At 40.9% G+C, this 14,205-nt stretch overlaps 1 protein-coding gene across 1 annotated transcript in view; it reads left to right on the top strand.

Annotated features, from left to right (window-relative positions):
• The window catches only part of TDRD1 (tudor domain containing 1), a 33,915-nt gene that overhangs the window by 4,399 nt on the left and 15,311 nt on the right, over nt 1–14,205 (top strand). The window contains exons 2-11 of the mRNA XM_052800024.1: nt 5,232–5,302; nt 5,497–5,644; nt 6,057–6,162; nt 7,340–7,400; nt 9,016–9,120; nt 9,475–9,657; nt 10,310–10,456; nt 11,403–11,574; nt 13,142–13,225; nt 13,679–13,849. Coding sequence (XP_052655984.1) covers nt 5,240–5,302; nt 5,497–5,644; nt 6,057–6,162; nt 7,340–7,400; nt 9,016–9,120; nt 9,475–9,657; nt 10,310–10,456; nt 11,403–11,574; nt 13,142–13,225; nt 13,679–13,849 — 1,240 coding nt within the window. The 5' untranslated portion in view covers nt 5,232–5,239. The remainder of the gene's footprint in view (nt 1–5,231; nt 5,303–5,496; nt 5,645–6,056; nt 6,163–7,339; nt 7,401–9,015; nt 9,121–9,474; nt 9,658–10,309; nt 10,457–11,402; nt 11,575–13,141; nt 13,226–13,678; nt 13,850–14,205) is intronic.

Consider the following 14,205-nt stretch of genomic DNA (forward strand, 5'->3'; position numbering starts at 1 on the left):
TTTCCCCTCCTGCTTTCAGAGCAGCCTCCCATACAGTCAGCTTCTACTCAGATTGCAGCTGAGGGCTGGAGGTTCATTGGAGCCAGGAAGAGTCTTTCCTCTGACTTCGGTAGGGAGTATCTAAACCACCTAGCAAAAACTCAGCAAACCTTTGATGTGTAGTTCCCTTTTCTTTTGAGAATGGTCAGCAGGGAACAATAGTTTGGCAGACAGGATCCTAGACTTAAACATGGAAGATTTAGACTGAAATGCCATCACAGCCCGATTCCAAATTACTTTAAGGCAAAATAGCTGTGCTTCAGTTTCTTCTCTGTGAACAGAGATAATTATTCCCTGCCCCACAGAATGTGTAAGAATAAAATCCATCCCTGATTTTATACACTTTAATAATAAGTACAAAAGTGTAGGCACTAAAATAGACCAGATTAATTTAATTTTGGTGAAAGTTTAATTGCACAGCACTGGAAACACCTGAGAGCATGTCTAAGTAGTAGCATAACTGCAGCAGTGTTGAGGATGAACTATGTTTTCCAGTGTAGGTAGAGACATGAGAATGGGAAACAAAACAAGGAAAGGGAAAACACCTTGTATAGAAAAGAAAGAGGAGAAAGGACAAATGAAAGCAGAGAATAGGTTGGAAATGGAAGATGAAATGATGTATTTTCCAGGCTGCAGGGCAAAATTCAAATATTTTAGAATACAGATGTATCAATTTGATGTATCAAATTTCATCATTCTTGCATAGATCTTACAGCCTGTATTGGCTTTGTGTGGCAAGGTTTTGGTAGCGGGGGGGGTTACAGGAGTGGCTTCTGTAAGAAGCTGCTGGAAGCTTCCCCTGTGTTCGAGAGCGCCAATACCGGCCGGCTCTAAGACGGACCCACCGCCGGCCAAGGCCAAGCCAATCAGCGATAGTGGTAACGCCTCTGTGATAACATTTTTAAGAAGGAAAAAAAAGTTGGGACAGACGGAAACGGCAGCCAGAGAGAGGAGTGAGAACATGTAAGAGAAACAACCCTGCAGACCCCCAGGTCAGTGAAGAAGGAGGGGGAGGAGATGCTCCAGGTGCCGGAGCAGAGATTCCCCTGCAGCCCGTGGGGAAGACCATGGTGAGGCAGGCTGTCCCCCTGCAGCCCAGGGAGGTCCATGGTGGAGCAGATACCCACCTGCAGCCCGGGGAGGACCCCACGCCGGAGCAGGTGGGTTCCCGAAGGAGGCTGTGACCCCATGGGAATGCCGCGCTGGAGCAGGCTCCTGGCAGGACCTGCGGATCTGTGGAGAGAGGAGCCCACGGAGCAGGTTTTCTGGCAGGACTTGTGACCCTGTGGGGAACCCACGCTGGAGCAGTGTGCTCCTAAAGGACTGCAGCCTGTGGAAGGGACCCATGCTGGAGCAGTTCGTGAAGAACTGCAGCCCGTGGGAAGGACCCACGTTGGAGAAGTTCGTGGAGGACTGTCTCCCATGGGAGGGACCCCACGCTGGAGCAGGGGAAGAGTGTGATGAGTCCTCCCCCTGAGGGGGATGAAGTGGCAGAAAATAACGTGTGATGAACTGACTGTAAACCCCATTCCCCGTCCCCCTGCGCCGCTGGGGGGGTTCATAGAGAATCCGGGAGTGAAGTTGTGCCTGGGAAGAAGGGAGAGGTGGAGAGAAGGTGTTCTGAGATTTGGTTTTATTTCTCATTACCCTACTCTGGTTGATTTGTAATAAAGTGAGTTAATTTTCCCCAAGCTGAGTCTGTTTTGCCTGTGACAGTAATTGGTGAGTGATCTCTCCTGTCCTTATCTCGACCCACAAGCTCTTTGTTATATTTTCTCACCCCTGTCCAGCTGAGGGGGGGGAGTGATAGAACTGCTTTGATGGGCACCTGGCGTCCAGCCAGGGTCAACCCACCACACAGCCACCTTCTGAAGTTGTATGAAACAAGGTTGTCTAACTGATGTCCTGAGAGAATTTTGATTTTATTGGAGAAATTACAGAAAGCAGCTATACACCTTTCCTGCTGCTGAACTATGAACGTTTGGCCCGAGGTGCAGGCATGCCTGCTGCTGTGAAGCACTGACAGGCCAAGTCAGGAGAAGCCCAAGGCTGCTCAGGCAGAGTCAGAGATGTGAGTATAACCTGTAGGTTTTTCTGAAATTAAGAGCTAAGGACAGTGCTACTCATTGCTCTCTGTAGCTAGTATTTTGTAACTCTTGTTTTCATCTTGTTGTGTCACTAAGAGCAGTACAGTACATGGATCCCCAAGGAATGCATGGGGTTACTAGTGCAACCATGGATGTTTCACTGTCTGTCATGCAATTTTGCTGAAGACTGAGAAAATCACTAGTGCTTTAGAGTAATAAAATAAAAGCAGCCTCTTGCAACACGCCAGGTGTAGTACAATTTATGACTAACACGTTTTTTGGCCAGGGCTCTGACAGCCATGCCATAGTTCAGGCAAAAACCACACAGCCAGCCACCACGACCAGCAGGGCACTGATGAGCAGGTGCCAGTTAAGGCGCCCACCCACCTGCCCCGCCCGCAGCTGGGCGTCTCCTCAGCCCCTCTACTTGTCGTTTAATCACACAGGTCGCTCTAAAACACGCGAAGCCGGGGGGTGTGGGGGGGTGCTCCCTGGCCGCTCCTTTCAGGTTAAGATGGCGGCGCAGCCGGGGAGCGGTAGGCAACGGCCCGCGCCGGATCCCGCCTCCGACCGCCCGGGCAGCACGTGCCCGCGCCCCGCCCCGCCCCGCCTGCGGGCCGCCGCGCGCTGAGCGGGCTCCCTGCTGGGCGGGGCGAGTGTGGCGCCGGCGGCGGGAAGACGGCGGGAGCCGCCTCTCTCCTCCTGTGAGGGCCGCCTCTCTCCTGTGAGGGCTGGTGCTTCCTCTCCAGCCGCCGTCGAGTGAGGTGCCGGCGCGGCCTCCCGTGTGGCGCAGCTCGGGCGGCGGAGGACGGGCGGGCGAGCGAGCGAGCCGGGGGAGAGCTCTGCTCTGAGGGAGGAAGGGGGCTGGGGGCGGCGGGGGGGGGCCTGCGCCCGCCGAGCCGTGGTTGGAGGCTGTGAGGTGGGGATGTTTAATTTTAATCTGGGTTAATGAAAATAGCACATACCGGCACTACTCAGTTGCGGTTGTGAAAGCTCGTTTGTGGTGGAGTTGACTGCAGTGTCAATTCAAAGACTGCTCTGCTTTATTTGCAAGTTCATTTTAATTTGATTTCACCTGCATCGTGTAGCAAGAGAATATTTTTATATCTAAGGTGATTATATTGCTTGTTAACGTTTGGAAAGCAGGTGCCAAAAGTTCATTTTGGCAGAGCCCGGTGCCGTAGTTTCCCCTCGGGCATCGACTCTGCCCACTCAGAAGCTGGTGGTTGTCCCCGGGCTTCGGGCCTTCTTGGCCTGTGGCTGCGCTCCTGGTCAGGAGGAGCTGGTGCGTGCAGCTTATGCTTCAGTGGAGGGGCGATTTATCTAGAGTGAGACACATCTCGTGTGAATCTGGCAAACTTAATGTGCAGGTGGTGACGGCCACTGCTGCTTGTCAGTGCATTCATCTCCTGAAGGACTTCTTGTCGTTTCATCTGGAGTGTTTGTTGTTGAGAGTGTTTGTTGTTGAGATCTTTAATGTAGAAAGTATTTTACTTTTTATTGTGCAGATTATAGAAATAGACAGTCGAGAATTAGCCTTCCAAAATGGATGCTTAAATACACCTTCAGAACATGACTTAAAAATACTTTAATTTGTGTGCCTGCTTGAATTAATCTTTAAATCCATGCTTTCTTCATACTCTGATGTGGACATTTACATGATGGTGGAACTGCTTCACATGAAGAACAAATGTAATAAAGTTGTCATGGAGGTTAAAGCAGCAGAATCACAGGTGCCAACTTCCAGTGTAAAAGCTCTCAATTTCGAGGCTGAGTTTCTGAAACACCTAACAAAACCCGGCATTTTGTGAACAAACAATACAGGGTATTTTTTGCCAAGTGTAGAAACGGTACAGAAAGTTTTAATTGCATCACAAGCGCAACAAGAGAGCCTTTGTCCAAAGCTTGACAAAGGTATCTTGACTTTGTTCTTCTGTAATTGTGTATATGTTTGATTATCAATAAACATAATCGGTATGAGTGTGGCTTATAAATACAGCTAACTCCTAATTATCCAAACTTGTGTGGGCTGGAATGTTTCAGATAATTGAAAAAACAGGATAATTGGAGTACTAGGGAATTTGGCACAGATATGTGCGGTGGGAGTTGGAGTTCCCTCAGCAATGTTTCTTGCCTTCATCAGTGCCTCAGGACTGTCTGATCCATGTTCTCTCTTTCACTCCAAATTGGGGGGGAGGGGAGATGATTCTGGGAGATCTGAGATAGCTTGGTATGCAGCCATCTTGGGTTTGGAGAGTTCATGAAATTTGATTTCAGGTTAGGCAAGAGTTTTAGCTTAGGCAACTTTTACAAGATTAACTTGCTTTCAGGTGGGAAAAAAAGGCCATGTAAGCTTTATGTTGGCTCAGTGGAGATCTTGGGCTAATAAGCCTTCCAGACTGGAAAAAGTTCCGAATGGCATGTGTAGCCTACAACTGAAACAAATTTTTTGTACGTAAATGAGTTGCACACTTATAAAAACATAGTTCCTAGTATATTGGTATGCAGGCTTAGCTGAATGTTTGTCTTGTAAGAGTTGTTTGCTAAAGAATAAACTCACTGGGAAGACCACAAGGCTTACGAGGTAGTCATTGGAAAGTCAAAATCTCTTGTTTCAGAGTGTTTTGTTTCTGAATACTTGCTGATGTGACAAAACTATGCATAAGTATAAACTTAACATAGGCCACATGTTCAACAGTATTGAAAGAAACTTGTACTGTTTCAGCTACTGTAAAATTGCCTATTCTGAGTTTTTGCCCTATGGATATTGGAAATCCTGTAAATTTTTTTGTACATGCTGAACAGCACTAATTGAAACAAATTTATAGATGGAGGACATTAAGACTTATCGAGTGATAAGCACAGAGCGGTGAAACTGTTGCTTTCATAATACCAATGATGGTAAGTTTGAATAACATAGAATCAGAGTTATAACAAGACGTGACTTCCAGAGGGTGTCATGGTCCTAGCATCTCCATTTGCTCAAACATGGTAGCAGAATAGTAGGAGTAGATAAGAGCCTTGTGTCTTACTGCAAATACTCCATAACACAGGCATGCATTAGCGTTGTTAATGGGATCCCTTTGCAAATACTTCTGCTTCTAGGAAGTTCCATGGAAGGCATAACTGGTAGAGAGAACTTGCTGTTGACAACTGCAGCTGATAAAGGAAATACTGTGAGTTACTGCACTTTATAATTGCCCCAAATACTCTTGAGCATTTCTAGATAGCAGAAATGATCAGCATGTATTGCTCTTTATAGAACTTTGAAATTTTGATTCTCTTTGTTACATTTTGGTATATTAGAATATTCTACCTTAATGGGCAGCTTTTTATCTAGTAAGGATCACTTAAAATTTTTCTTCCACAGGTGCCACATTCTGATTTGATTCATGAGAAGCCGAAGAAATTGCAATATTCCTCTGAGAATGTTTTCTCTATTGGCTATGATAAGAGTCTCTTCAGTTCGTTACTATTACCCCCTCAAAGGAGGACTTGCCATTATTGTGGTCTGTTTGGTAAGTGCCTATTGTCCTGTAGTCTGTGATGCATAGTATATTTATCAGTGAAACTGGATCAGAAGGTTTGCTCAGACATGTCTTAAAATGGATGTATGTTTTTATCTCTCAGATGCAAGTGTAGTGACTATTCAGAACGTAGTTGGAGTTATGGAACTGATAAACAGAAGAGAGCATCTCCTTAATAAAAAATTTTTTTTTTTTTCCTTCTTAAATATAGAAGGAATTTGAGACATCTGGGGCAGTAATGTCTGATAGCTATATGTGAATACAAATACTTATTTGTATGTGCTTAGTACTGTAGTGGAACCGTCTCGTAAAGCAGTTATTAAATAATACGTGGAGCCTGTATCTTAAGAGCTGTTGTCTCTTCTGATATAGATGTTTCTCTCTGACTTTTTTTATTTTTTAGGATCCCTCAGATGTTCACAATGCAAGCAAATATACTATTGCTCTGCAGATTGTCAGAAAAAGGATTGGCCAGCACATAGTGTTGTATGCGAGCCAATTAAAGAGAAGTAAGTTTGTTAAAAGTTCTGCCAAATAATCCTTACAGAACGACAATGTCCCTCCCAATACAACTTAAATGACCGTGTAAAGGCACTATTACAGTAAAATATGCTGCTTATTCTTGGGCTAGTAGTGCATTATCTCATACTTGTCAGAAAACTCAGCTCTGCTGCTTCAGAAGGGTGACTTGAAAGGTATTGTTGGAGTACCTAAGGTGTTCTATAGTGTGACTTAAAGCAAAAGCATTATTTTTACTTGTGTCAGACCTGTGTGAGGATGCAGGAAGAATACCAGCTTGTCACATGACTTTGTTATTGCTGTTGATGACGTAGGGAAGGGAGGAGAAATGAGACTGTAATTTTCAGCAGTGGCATGGTTAATGGATTGCATTTAACAGGCTCTGAAGAGGCGCCCTTTGAATCTAACTGTAGCCTCAGTGAACTTCATGGCTGTTTTATCTTTGATGAGTACAGCTCCAATTAGAAGAAGTTGTCTGAGCCAGGCCATTCTCTAGCTGCTCAGTATTGCTTTTTGACATGCCAGTTTAGAAGTTCAAGAGATCACTCTGATCTGTTTCAGTTAAAGTAAGCACCGTTAAGTTGTGAACTGGTACAAATTGACTGGCTGGCTTTGGAACAGTTTAGGGGAGTGACTGACTGTTTAAGCTGACAATTTCTAGCAAGGAGTGATGATCGCAGTTCAGTGAATCTGCAACCAGGTGTCCTTAATCGAAGTTTATGAGAGATTTTTTTTTTTTCCCACAAGTTTTGTGACAGTGACTGAATGGGGGGGACACAGGGACAATCTGTCATATATGTTATCTGGATATTGCTTATGTATTCAACTGATACAGCAACTTTTTTTTTTTTGCGATTTTATAGTTCTTAAGGTTGGCTTGGGAATACAGTGTTAGGAGAACTCTACAACAACAGTGTAAAATTTCTTCTCCATTTTAATCAAAATTAATGTATTTTTTGTTGATGGCATCAGGAAAAACACACCAGGTGTTGCATGACAGGGTACTAAACAATTTGCAATCCTACATTTTCTTGGAGGACGAATAAGGGTTGACAAAACCCATATACTATGAACACAGCCTTTTTGTTCTATTTGCAAGTAGGTGTTATGAATGCTACTTGTCTCTTTTTGATTCTTCAAAATTAATATCTTTTTCTTTGATTACAGTGTAAGTAGTAACAATGGAGGCAAGTTACCTGCTGAAACTGAGAAGGGAGTTTATCTTAAGGTATAGAATACAATTTTCACTATGTCTTGAATGGGTCTGCTGTGAGCTAGTTGTAATATGCTTAATTTAATCTGTACAGGAAAAGAACAAGTTCCAAAGATCACAATCTACTCCTTTTAGAAAGATCAGTGCTTCAAATAAAAAGTTACTGGGAGAAGCATTAAAAAATGTGTTACTTCTACAGTCCTTAGCAACACTATCAGATAATTAGTTTTTTGTTTGAAAAAACACTTGTGAAAAAGTTAAAAATCAAAACATGTATGATGTTGCTAGAGAAATATTTTAGCTTGTAAATGTAGCTCATCCAATTCAGAAAATTTCTGGTGTCTTGTTTTCTGCGTAGGTCATGAGCTGATGCTTGGAGCCTTGTAAATTATCTGAGAAATACATTCAATGTAGTATTGTACAGTAACAGATGCAGATAAGCTTTTGTTTCTTTGCTGTAGCAGGAATTAAACGTGATGCAGTTCTCCTTTGTAATGTTTTGAAGCCTCTCTTGGTCTACTTTCAGCCAAACATTTCCTGTAGTCTTCCTATGAACTATTCTGCAGGAGATCATTTTTGCTGTCTTCATGGTTTCTTAGGATGATACTTGTGAAAGCGAGTAGGTGTGCAAACCTCCAACTAGCCTCATGTTTGCACTGTACAAGAAAACTCCTTTGTCATGCACTACTTTGAAGTAGCTCATTCATCTGTTTAACTTTTTGAAGGAGTTTAGAAAGGAGGCTTCATCTTGCATCATGAGACTTATGTTAGTTCATCCTGATTAAGTTTCTGCTGTGTGTGTACTTGTGACTGTGTTCTAATAAAACTGATCAACTGATAGTGAGGGACCTTTATATCAGGAGGATGTACAATATGAATAAAGAATTTGTAGCCAATTTATTTTTAAATAATAGAAGGTTTTATTTTTCCCTGGTTCATCTTCTGAAACTCAAGTAAGTTCTGCGGAAGTAAGAACTTGTATTGCATATTGAACAACACTTAATAGTTCTGAGAGAGGTGTTTTTATGGAGAATCTTCTAGAAGGATCTTTGTTGCAAGTAAACAATTAATTTGGCAGTTGCAACAGTAGTCTTGCTCGTCGTGCGTTGTCTGCAGTATGTTGGTCCAAATGGAAACGAGGTTTTTGGTAAGGATGTGTATGAGGTTATTTTTCTAATGTTTTTAGGATGTCACAGACACAAATGGTGTGCATTAGGCACTAAATGTTTAGACTTTTTTTAAAAATGGATGCCAACAGTTAAAGCAGCAGCTATAACCTAGTCTATGGTGTTAAGGCTACAAGGAAACAGGTAGAATTCAATTGCTCTTATTTATGAGAGCACCGTAAGCAGGAAATATAGTTGAGTTGTCCTGTAAAACAGATGTGGAAGGAAAAGGTGAACGTGTGAGACTTCAGCACTTGTTTTTCATTGTCTGTTCAGTGTATCTCTGTGATAATATTTATTTTCAAGAGTCATACAAAGTCTGTAAGACTTCTTATTGAAAGTCAACAAAAGCACCTTTTTACATGTTTCTTGAAATGATAAAAAGTTCTTTTTTTTGTTTGTTGCTACAAGGAGCTACAGTGGAACAACTCCATTTAAACTTAACTTGTACCTGTTTTAAATAGGGTAATTCAATTTCTGTGGATTCTCTCAAGACAGAAGAGCACATGAAGAAGATAATGCTTTCAGATCTCCAGACTCTAGAGATCAAAAAAGCTATGGAAGTACAGGTACTTTTATTTTGGAAGTTTCCTACAATGCTTTGTTAGGTTGCATTTGAAGCCTTGTTAAGCATAATAGCTCTGTGTCACCTCAGCTCTTTGTCTCTTTTTGCTCATATGTAAAATTCCTTTATTTTTATAAAGATGAGTAAATGCAAGTGGGGCTGGGGAGGAGTAAGTAAGGAAGATTATTTCGGTGCAGGTGAACATCACTGGTTTTGTTCCCTGCAGTTAACTACTGCTAGATTCAAAACAAAAGAACAAAATCAGGTATATGCATTTATTGAAATGAACACTGGTCCTGAATAATGTACTGTAGGTTCTTCTTGCTTAATTATGATCTGCTATGGCTTTTCTCTTTAGGGTATAGTAACAAAGTTCAAGAGTCCAAGTGAATTTTATATACAGATGAGTTCTCCAGAAGTTTTAGACCAGATCAGTAAACTTTCTGTGAAACTGCAAGACTGTTATGCTAACACAGTTATTCAAGAGCAACATATTGCTATCAAAGGGGAAGTCTGCGTTGCAAGGTGTTCTTTGGATCAGGTAACATCTGAATGTCCATAAAAAAACCATTTTATGTTGAGCCTATGTTTTGCATGTTTTGCTTTTATGTCTCTGCCAGTGAAGGCTGCTAATTAGAGATCAGTTTGTTGTGGTGGAATTGTGGTAGTAACTAGTTTTGTAACACCTGGAACTCAAATTTTAAGGTACTGATTTTTTTGTTCTCCCCTCTAAAAAGTTCACTTCTGTGTGTTTATGTACTTGAGCCCTGTAGGTGCTGTTTGTCCTACTGTTGCTTGAAGGCTGTGTGTGTTCCTAGCGAATTTAAACTACTGTAGTTAGAACAGTTTGGAATACAGCTCTGCTTAATTAAGGAAGTTATTCTTACTTAATTTCTGACCTGAGTTTTCTGGTTGCATTTCTATAGCCACATCTAGTTCCTGCTTCCCTTCCCACCCCTTTCTTGTATTTCTTCCCCTTTTTCTCCTCCATTGTTAGCAGATTCTTGATTTACTGTATGGTAGCCAAGATCCATAGGAGTAGAATTTTATCTTCACAGCAGTTAACACTACAGTGAGTTGTGTTCATCTGAGTCGCTTCAGAATTGGTCAGTGCCTTTGTTCATAAACAAACCTGATGAAGTAAAGCAAAATACATTGTGTTTTTACTAAGATTATCATTTGTTCCTGCACAGACCTGGAATAGAGCACTGGTAAAAGATGTGGATATATTGCAAAAGAAAGCACAAGTATTCTATATAGATTATGGAAATGAAGAAAATATTCCACTCTCCTGGATTAAAGCTCTGCACGAAGACATTGAACTGTTGCTTCCTCCTTGTGTGAGTTCTATTTTCCTAACAATAGCTGAGGTATTTTAAATGAATAGCTCTGAAATGAGTTTAACTCGTGTCTCAGTGTAACTATCATTATTACAGTATTTTGTGGTCAGTGAAAGCGATGCATAAAAACTGCTATACTATGCTAAGTTCACCTTCTGAAATGTTTCCTAGCTATTTCATAGGAGTCAGGAAGGCTGCCTGGCTTTTTTCTTCCTAGTCCCAGAATTCTTGGGTTCTGAGCTGATAAACCCTGCAGGGCGGTTAGGTCCACATGTCCCTTATATGCTAGAGGACAGCAGGGGAAACATTTCGCCTGTGTATTCAAATCTGGTCTCATGCAGTAATGAAAAATCACTCGTAGTTTGGGCAGACTTTGTTTGGCATAAAGACAGCTGTTGGTCTGAGTTCATTGCCACACTGTGTGATTTCTTCCATTACAAAATAGATGGTCTCGCTTTAATCTGTGAGTTAGACTAGTATGTTTAGCTATGCACAAAGAAGAGCAGAGAAGCGTTTTTCCAACCAGTGACAACAATGACTAGCCGCTATTGGAGTAGTCTTTCATAGCTTGTTCACATGACTCTGCTGGGTCCATAAAAGATTTTGAGAGATTTTAATCTTGGCTTAAAGCCCTTGGTGTCTGCTGAGGGCGAGTTAGGACATGCACCTGTGGTCAGATGTGATGTGTGATAAAACCATGCCTTACATAAGACATCATAAATAGCAGGAGAATCGGGGGAAAGGTAGTTTACAGTTTGAACTTAATTTCCTAATTCTTAACTCTCTTGTAAAGAAGTTAGTTGAATTGATAGCGCTTCAGTTTCCAACAGCAGCTTTAACCTTAATATGCAAGGTGATATTTCTGAGGGCCTTAATTATTTAGTCACTTCTTCTACAGGGCAAACAACCCCTTATCCCCTCTTGTTCTAATTGTAATTCTTTCCAGGCCATTAAGTGTTCCTTTGCTAATTATGATCCAAAAGCAAAAGGATGGAATGAAGACATCACCAGCTTTTCTTCCCAACTTGTGGGAAAGCACTGTTCAGTAACTGTTGTTGATGTATTTGAGGAAGAAATGATGTTGAGTTTTGCTGTAGATTTTGTTCTTCCAGATTGTGGTACGTACTTGGTAGTGTGGGTAAAAAAAAAACCACCACCATTGATAAGTCTTACGTGTTCACTTTCCCTCCCCCTACCCCTGCCCAATATCTTTAAAAGAAGAGATTTTTTTCTTTTGTTCTCCTCTCTCTTGTCACTCTCCCAACCTGCCCCTTGATTTTTTTTCTTTTTTTAATTTTCTTTTGTTTCACCTTTCCATATAGAGGTCATTTAAAATGTCTGTACCTGAAATATCTTGTTATGCTTAATAATCTTAAATTTTAGTAAGGTTACTTTTCCAGTAGAGTTGTAATAAATTTGGCATTTTCTGGATTATCTTGTTTATTTTTCTGTTTTAATAGATGGATGCAAATTTGGGACCACATTGTTCCTTTTATCTCATGCATTTTTAACTCTTTAAAAATTATATTATCAGTTTCTAGTTCCCCTAAGGATTTTACCAGCTTTTGTTATATTTTGTACATGCTCACTAAAAAGGTATCCCAAAGAAAGTGCAACCACTGGATATTGTTGTATCTAGTTGGAGAACTCTAAGCACGTTTATATTTCTAACTTAGCAAGCCTCAGTGAATAGACAAGCAGAGCACCTGACCTTTGAGGAGTCTGAATTCAGATTTTTCAGTTGAGCTGGGGGTGTGGCTTTGATTGTAGAACCAGATCAATACACAGAAGGTGTGCCTGTTGTCATTATTTGGAGGGCTGGTTTGTTTGTGTTTTTTTTCTGGCTGCAAAGCAAGAACAATATAGTGCTAAGAGCATGCTCTTTTCATTGATATGCAGCCCACAGAGACTTTGAAGGAAGGGATGGTTGATCATTTTAGCTTGCTAAAATTCCTGATGTGCAGGAACCTTATCTCCACATCATAGTCCCTGCAATCTATAAAACGATGGTTCACCTTAGTCCTGTGTAAATTCAATTGATTCAGGGTTGTGCTGGGCACGTTTCATATTTGGTTGCTTTACAGTACACTAATGGCAAAGCAATGTAACTTGCCAACGTCTTGGAGAGAAAATCACAAAAATCTCACTGCATTCATGAAGTGTTGCACGCATCTATTCCATGAGCTTACAAGCAACTTAAAAATCTGTATTCAGATTTTCAGTTGAAATAATTATATTGAAAGCTTGGAATACTGCTTCATGTATCAGAAATGGAATATGTGGTAGCTAAGAAACTCAAGATTTCTTTGTAAATCTTGGTAACTCATTGCATACTCAGTGTTGTAAATATGGAGGTAAGTTGTGAAGCCTTGTGTGAAAAGCTGTAACCAGTTTTTCAGCCAACAGTCTTTAGTGACTATGAGTAAATGTTGATTGTTGCTGCTTTGCTCATTTTATTTAGTCAGTCTTGGAGCTGTGAATGTCTTCAGAAAACTCAAGCAGTTGAATTATTCTGAAACTGCTTTTATTTTACATTCTAAGCATATTAAGCGCTCAACAAATAAGTAGAATATTCTCACCTTGTGATAGGAATATAGGTCAGGCTCAGAAGATGGTTCTGAAATAAAACTAAATTATGACTGTCTTGTATAGTAAATTACTTTGTTTCTTACATCTGTGTTTTAGGAGACTGCCTAGATAAAGTGCCTTTAGAAATGAGGTCTGATTTAACTCCAGGAAGTAATGTCAAAGGGGCAGATACTCCAAGAGGTAAGCAAGCCAACCAAAGTTCTTACTAAGAGATGGAAAAAACTTGGGGTATTTTAAGTCTTCCTGTGTTGCATGATATTCTGCATGTAGTAAATACTCTAGCTGTTCACTAGCATCACCTCCTACTTAAAAACATTGGCTAGTGGAGCTTCCTTTGGTTCACTAGTGACAGCACATTTTAATAGTATAAAGTACTTGTTTAGTGATGATTATATGAGCATTGATTTAATGGATAATATGACAGGAGCCTTCAAAGTCCAAAGAGTCAGCAAAAAGAATAAACTGCTTCAGCATATTTAAATTTTGTAGTTTAATTTAGCACAGTTTTTAAGTGTCTGAATCCTGGCTGGTGAGGCTGCATGTTTCAAAGTCATCTAGCTTTTGATCAGTAACCTCTTGTTTTTATTGTGGTGGTTTGATTTTTTTTTTTTTTTTTTAAATGTACAATGTTAGACAACCATTCTAAGGGAAGTAAAGAAAAAATACCTGAAGATGAAGAATTTCTTCACTGTGCTAATTCAGTTGCAGAGTGTGTCTCTGTACGTATCGGTGATGCATTTTCTGGTGTGGTTTCCTGCGTTCAAAATCCAGAAGAATTTTTCTGTCAGCAGATACACAGCGCCTGTAAGTGATGCATTGAAAATGGGTTGTAAGATATGACATTTTTCTCTTCAGTAGAGAGTGGCTGGAGGGAGGTGTTGCTGGTCTTGTAGTTTGACCTGAAATGGTGATTCCCAGTAGCATTAGGCCATGCCTCAGTCAGTTAAGAGCTATGGTGTTGTAGAGGATGTTTTTGGCAGCATTACCTGTTAATATTGCTTATGAACCTGTAAGGTGATAATTTGTGGGCAGTCCGAGTAGTGCAAAGTAGAAGGATGGTGTGGCATAGATTTTAGTAATCTGAAGTCAATTTGTATCACAAATGTTTAATGTTAAATATGTTCTTTCATGTGTTCCAGAAATGTGTGTGAGTTTGTAAT

Source organism: Harpia harpyja, chromosome 10, assembly GCF_026419915.1.
Source record: "Harpia harpyja isolate bHarHar1 chromosome 10, bHarHar1 primary haplotype, whole genome shotgun sequence".
Classification (NCBI taxonomy): domain Eukaryota; kingdom Metazoa; phylum Chordata; class Aves; order Accipitriformes; family Accipitridae; genus Harpia; species Harpia harpyja.